The sequence below is a fragment of the Cibotium barometz genome, chromosome 19, assembly GCF_041138505.1.
Source record: "Cibotium barometz isolate CiBa-2024 chromosome 19, ASM4113850v1, whole genome shotgun sequence".
Lineage (NCBI taxonomy): Eukaryota > Viridiplantae > Streptophyta > Polypodiopsida > Cyatheales > Cibotiaceae > Cibotium > Cibotium barometz.
The window spans coordinates 36942810-36948809 of NC_141064.1; the positions used below are offsets into that span (position 1 = coordinate 36942810).

General features: G+C 45.2%; 1 protein-coding gene across 1 annotated transcript in view; it reads right to left on the bottom strand.

The window, feature by feature from the left end:
- LOC147628529 (ras-related protein RABF2b-like) overlaps positions 1 to 5686 on the bottom strand; it is a 50153-nt gene extending 44467 nt beyond the window's left edge. Inside the window, exons 1-4 of the mRNA XM_086813718.1 lie at positions 5495 to 5686; positions 5013 to 5090; positions 3025 to 3192; positions 2876 to 2924 (exon numbers count right to left, since the gene is read on the bottom strand). Coding sequence (XP_086669844.1) covers positions 2876 to 2924; positions 3025 to 3192; positions 5013 to 5090; positions 5495 to 5533 — 334 coding nt within the window. The 5' untranslated portion in view covers positions 5534 to 5686. The remainder of the gene's footprint in view (positions 1 to 2875; positions 2925 to 3024; positions 3193 to 5012; positions 5091 to 5494) is intronic.
- Positions 5687 to 6000: the final 314 nt, after the last annotated feature.

Sequence of the window (6000 nt, forward strand, 5' to 3'; positions counted from 1 at the left end):
CCCAAACATCCCCTTCTCCACTATTCAGCCAGAAGGAGCCGCCACATTTTGCTTCAGGAGATCATCAACATCGCCCACTGGCACACCCAAAATCTCACTCCCCTGTCCCTTGCAGAATCTTAGCGTCTTTGGGAGCTTCCGCCCATGGAAGCTCATCCTCTTTCTTTGGCTGTGCTAGCCCACAGGAGCCTCGCGGTGGGCACATGGTTGGCCATTGCAGGTCAACAAGATGCCTAAGGCCAATGCAGTGATCCCCAAAAACTCAACACCACTGGGATTGCCGGTGAAACAGGCCAACCAGCAGAAGGATGCAAATGGGCCTATAAATATTAGGCCCCTCCTCTTCCCTTGTCCCTCGTCTGCTTCTCAGTTCATGGACAGGTCAGCAGGGCATCCTAGGAGCAACGAGTCCAAGACCAGCACTCCACTTCAGCAGAAGAGCAAAGGCAATCGTTCAACTGCAAAACAAGGTGTTCAAGAGAATTGCACAGTAGGCAGATTATTCCAGCAAGAACCTTTTCAGAGCTACAAGATTGGCTATTGTTTACACTGGGTATCAAACTGAAGTTCATCTAAGAAAGCCTAAGGTCAAGGATTCACATATGTAATGTACTCATTTCAACTGTAAAATAAAGCAACTGCACTAAAAGATGTCACATGGGTGCTTAACGGAGATTAACGCAAAAAAAAACAAGTTAAGCTGTAGATTAACGCAAATCTCCCTATGCAGAAGCGTGAATGAAAACATGCAATCGACAAGACACGTGATGCCCATATCTACTGTATATTCCAAAACATGAATGGATATGTACAATGATTGCAGATCAGAATAGATCCAACTCATGAATGCTGTGCTAATGACAAATGCTGATGATGATCACGGTATGTCGGGTCAGGCCTTAGTTCTGCTGCCCACCTCTCTCTGAGCACATACAGCTCAACATGAATGAGTCTCAGCCCCTTGCCCTCTATTTATAGTGTTTTCTGGGCTGGTTCGCACTGCCACCCCTAAAAACAATAATACCAATAATAAACGTGTCCACACCCTTTGGGCGCCTTAGGAGCCAAGATACAATGCAATGGCTGAAAAGCCCAAAAATTGGCCAAAACCCAACCACGAACACACCCTTTGATGGGCTACACTGTAGAGACATGTCCACATCATAGTGTGCATGTGACAAAAAGGTGAGAGCCCTTTAGTGGGCCTTGGGACCCAATCGGGTGTTTGGTGTCTCTCTTCTCTCCAATAATGCCCCACAATAATTACCCAACTAACTTAGTTAGGTATGACAAGGCTTCTGCATGTGACATACAAGAACTTGTGAAGGGTTCAAAGGCCTAAGCAATTCACTCACTAGGGTGTGCAGTTGATAAATCCAAGCTTTGAAATCACTCTTGAATGAATTAACAATAATAAAAGCCTGCAGTTCAAAAGCAACCAAAGCCACCAGTCCTTGTGCTGACGTGTGGAATGGAACTGCGGCATCCAAAGGAACAGGACAGGGCTCATCCAAGGGTGGCGGATCCCATGACATCAGCAAATATGCACCAGTCCACCCATTCTGCCAGCATCCTCTCGACAGCGCTGTTCAGCCGCACATGCAGAAATGGGCATTCTGGTGCCATTCCCTTCTTCGTCCTGTTCTGCAAGCCCTTGCTTACATGTTTCATTTAGAAAAGAACCTTGTGAGCTGTTACGCTAAATAGCTGTAGTGTTATTTCCCTCCAAAAGGTCTACGGTTGTCCTCTTGGGGGCATGGTCACTTTGTGTGTCAAAAAAGACCATCTCATTGCAGGGTTCAACTAACAGGCGCAATTCTATAAATTGGAAGCACAAGGTAGGTCACTTGAATTTTGTGAGCCACTCGGATAAGCAGGTTGTCATGTGCATCATAGATGCCATGGACATTCTCAGGGCTAGATCCAAAAAAGGCAACCAGATAAAGAGTATGAACCAGGTAGAAAAACCAGGGTGATAGAGCACAGAGCACTGAGCACCTTTTGCAGTGTAGATTGAAGCAAGGCTTGGAGAAGAACCAAAAGGATGCTGTCGGCTGCTCATGGGCATGGTCGACTGAACCAGAATTAGGGGCAACAGCAGACGCAAGCAGGAGGACCAGTCGGCTGCGCATCATGAACAGGAAGGAGGACCAGTCGGCTGCGCATCATGAACAAGGAGAAAACGGCTGCATTAAAGGGGCATTAATGAGTTTAGACCTGGCCGACCAGCAGTCAGCCAGCTCCTACATTGTCCAAGAACCTATAAATAGGCCCAAGTGCTCATCATTGAACTCATTCACTCCCTCTAGGGGTGTGAGTCATTAGGGGTCCCATAGGGGACAGTTTTGGTGTATTCCACCTTTTCTAGAAGGCAGACTAGGGCTGCAGACAAGTACCTTTTTGTACTATAGCAATATACTGAATTTTCCAGCACTTCTCTCTCTCTCTACTCTCTCTCTATATCTGCGTTTTGCATCAGATGGTTTCCAAGAGTGTTTAGGGCTGAAAGAAGACTCTCAGAGCTTCCGCGTGTTACACAGGTTCCCTGCAATATACACTTCAGCTACTCCAGCAATGAAGGTGAAAACAGGGATGAATTTTGTTAGCCACTGGGATAAGCAGGTTCCCTGCAATATGCACTTCAGCTACTCCAGCAATGAAGGTGAAAACAGGGAGATAGCATAGTCTTTGGATTCGGCGCATATACCTGTTCAAATAATAAGTACCCTCAAGTTGAGGGATATGTCTTACACAAGTGATTGTGGCCCAGTATGTAATTTTTTATTGAGATCAGAATGACAGAGTATATAAAAACTAATGTATTGACAGTCAGCAAGACAAAAAACCGACTAGGAACAAATAAATGTGGGGATACCTTGTCTCTGAAGCTCTTGTACCCACTTCTTTGCACGCACAAAAGAATCCTGGAGAAAAAGCCCTTAACCTTGAGGCAATTCACGAGTAAAACATTACATATATTCATACAATCCAGATGCTACATAAGTAGTTTCTTGCGCTACTTACGTTGTTGGTGATATCAAAAACAATAATTGCTGCCGCGGCTCCACGATAATACATGGGGGCCAAGCTATGATATCTTTCCTGTCCGGCTGTATCCCAGATTTCAAATTTTACAGTGGTGTCATTCACAGCCACTGTTTGTGAGAAAAATGCAGCCCCAATTGTGGACTCCTGTCATAAAGATACCACAGCAAAAATTAAGGACCAGGAAAGCCTTTTACACAAAGCCTTTTTTTTTTTTTACATACCCTTATATGCCATTTTTACATCTTGTTTTTTATTTGTTTTTAAGGCCATCGGCATAAAGACCATGAACAGGTAGAACCCAGAACAAATTTTATTTTATAATTTTAACTGGAAAAAACAAATCCATTAGCATTTGAAGAATCAGTTGTACCTTCTAAATATGGTGAGTTCTCTCTCTCTCTCTCTCTCTCTCTCTCTCTCTCTCTCTCTCTCTCTCTCTCGGGGTGGCCTTCAAAGGGCCACGGTTTTCTATGAGGGAGGCAGCACAGGCTAGACTAGCACGAGGATTTGCAGCTTTGGGGGCACTCGAGAGAGAGTGCGCAAACATACAGTTTCAAGAGCCACGCACGAAACTATGGCTATTTGACACTCTGGTTACATCGACACTTCTCTATGGAGCGGAGATATGGGGGCCTAGTCTTTTTCATAAGAGGAGGGAGCCATTGGCAGGACAGGACAGGATGGACCAGAGAGAGACTGTTACGATGGATGGCAGCATATGGAGAGGCCATTAGTGATGATGATTGCACGCATGATTCGGAGCAAGTCATCTGTACCACATGAGATCATCAGGGTAGAGATGGGGGCTGCCCCAGTGGTTACTGAGGCTTTGATCCATGGAGTTACTTTTCTCCATAGAATATGGGAGCTCCCTCAGTAGAAATACCCTCACCTAGCACTCACTTGCTCCAAACAGCTTGCAGATGAGGGAGACACCCAGTGTTGGTATGCCTAGATGCGCACATGGCTGGCCTTGCATGGCATGAGTATTGATGCACTCTTTCAGCCTGGACTTCCCATTCTTAGATCTCAGCCGTTCAGAGCTGAATCGGGTGATCAGGATGGACATTGTGAGACTAGATACAAAGAGGACATGGGTCAAGCCCCCGCAGCCGTTGGGCACGAAAATGGCACACTACCATAGTCATTTTCTACACCTCTCTTCAGACGGGTTTATTATACGCCATGCTTACATGGACACACACCTCTCACATGGTATTCGGAGTGCTATTGGACAGATTCGCACATCTTCACACCGGCTGAGGATAGAGACAGCTCGATATGAGGATACATCACTAGAGGACCGCATATGCCAGCTTTGCCATCAGGAGGTGGAGTCGGAGGAACACTATATATATCGTTGTACTGTCTACTATGAGATCCGAGGGAGGTACCACTGCTTGTTCTGTGAAGGCTTTGGACCTTTGTGTCGGATCATGAACTTTGAGGACCAAAGGTGCTTAGGGCTCTTCATACTTGAGCTTAGATGCCAAAGAGAGAGCCTATTGAGGGACAGCAGGGCAGTAGGACCAGAGCCGCCTAGACAGAGAGGCTAGAGCCCTCAGATTTTTTCAGAGCCAGCACTGTAAGCACTGTAACCCCAACAGCCTCTACTCCCCCATCTACAGGCCTACCTGGCCCAAAGGAGTCACCTTGGACAAAGCCATTGCCATCTATAGAGCGAGACGCCCACGACCACGAGGATCACGTCCACGACTCCCTCACCATCGGCAAATTCGAGCCATCATTGCCCGCCACCGGAGGAGTTTACCACGACGATTCAGCGGTTCAGCTTTCAGCTCTTAGCTCTCTAAGGATGTTACTATTTTCATTCTTTCTTTCAGATTTGTTATGATGAGACATCATCATCATCAGTTGTACCTTGTTTCGGTCTCATGGGCCATTTCGGCCTTTAGGAAACGTTAATCTCTCTCTCTCTCTCTCTCGGAAAAGAATATATGTACCTGGAAGTCCTGGAATTGGCCCTTGACAAAACGTAAGACTAAGCTTGATTTGCCGGCTCCCATGTCTCCAAGAAGGACCTTATATAAATGATAATTTCCAATGTTTAAAATTTCATTTAGTTGTAAAGAAAAAAGAAAAATACGTAAGTCAAACTTCAGCACACCAGGGCAACCCTTGCTTAACCTAACCTACTGGATTAATCCATAATTTTTTACCTAATCTGCCTTTCTCTCTCTCTCTCTCTCTCTCTCTCTCTCTCTCTCTCTCACCCCAATTGATGCAGTCTGTTGTTCATAACCTAACCAACTGCCCTGTCTCACTCCAATAAAATTTCCCGCTTCCATTAGATACTTGGCATAAGCTCCTCTTGCCCTAATCTATTTGCTGCCTGCGCTCTGTGTTTCTTAACCTTAATCTTTTCTTCTCTCAGAGAAAGTTCATTATTCGTAGCAATGAGGAGAGATCGAGGGCAAGAGCAGACCAGTTTCGCCTGCATGTTGGTAGTACCGACAGTAGCCATCTCCCCCTCAAAAATTAGGGTTTCCTCTTCTCGGAGATTAGGGTCGCAGATCAGACCACAGGAAAAAATGAGGGATCAAATAAGGTGAGAGAGGAAGAGAGAGAAGGATCTGCGGTAGACTTCTTTGCTGGCCTCCACTCTATATATGCGCAGACATTAAAATTTTGTGGACAACTTTTTTGAAGGGTAGAAATTATATCAAAATATATATATAAAAACACCTTTACAAAAACTCCGACACAATTTTTCTTAGCAAAGGGAATTTTGTCTCCAGAACACAATTAAAAATATTGATGTACAATAATGTACTCAAACAATAGTAGGTAAAACACAGCAACAACATTTAGGCAAAGGCACTAAGTGGAGTACTAGATTCTAATCCACTAGTACCATGGGTTGTTAGCCCAACAGCAGCAGCGCCCATGCCTCCTAAAATGGAGGTACTGGGTTTGAATCTACCCTAGTTT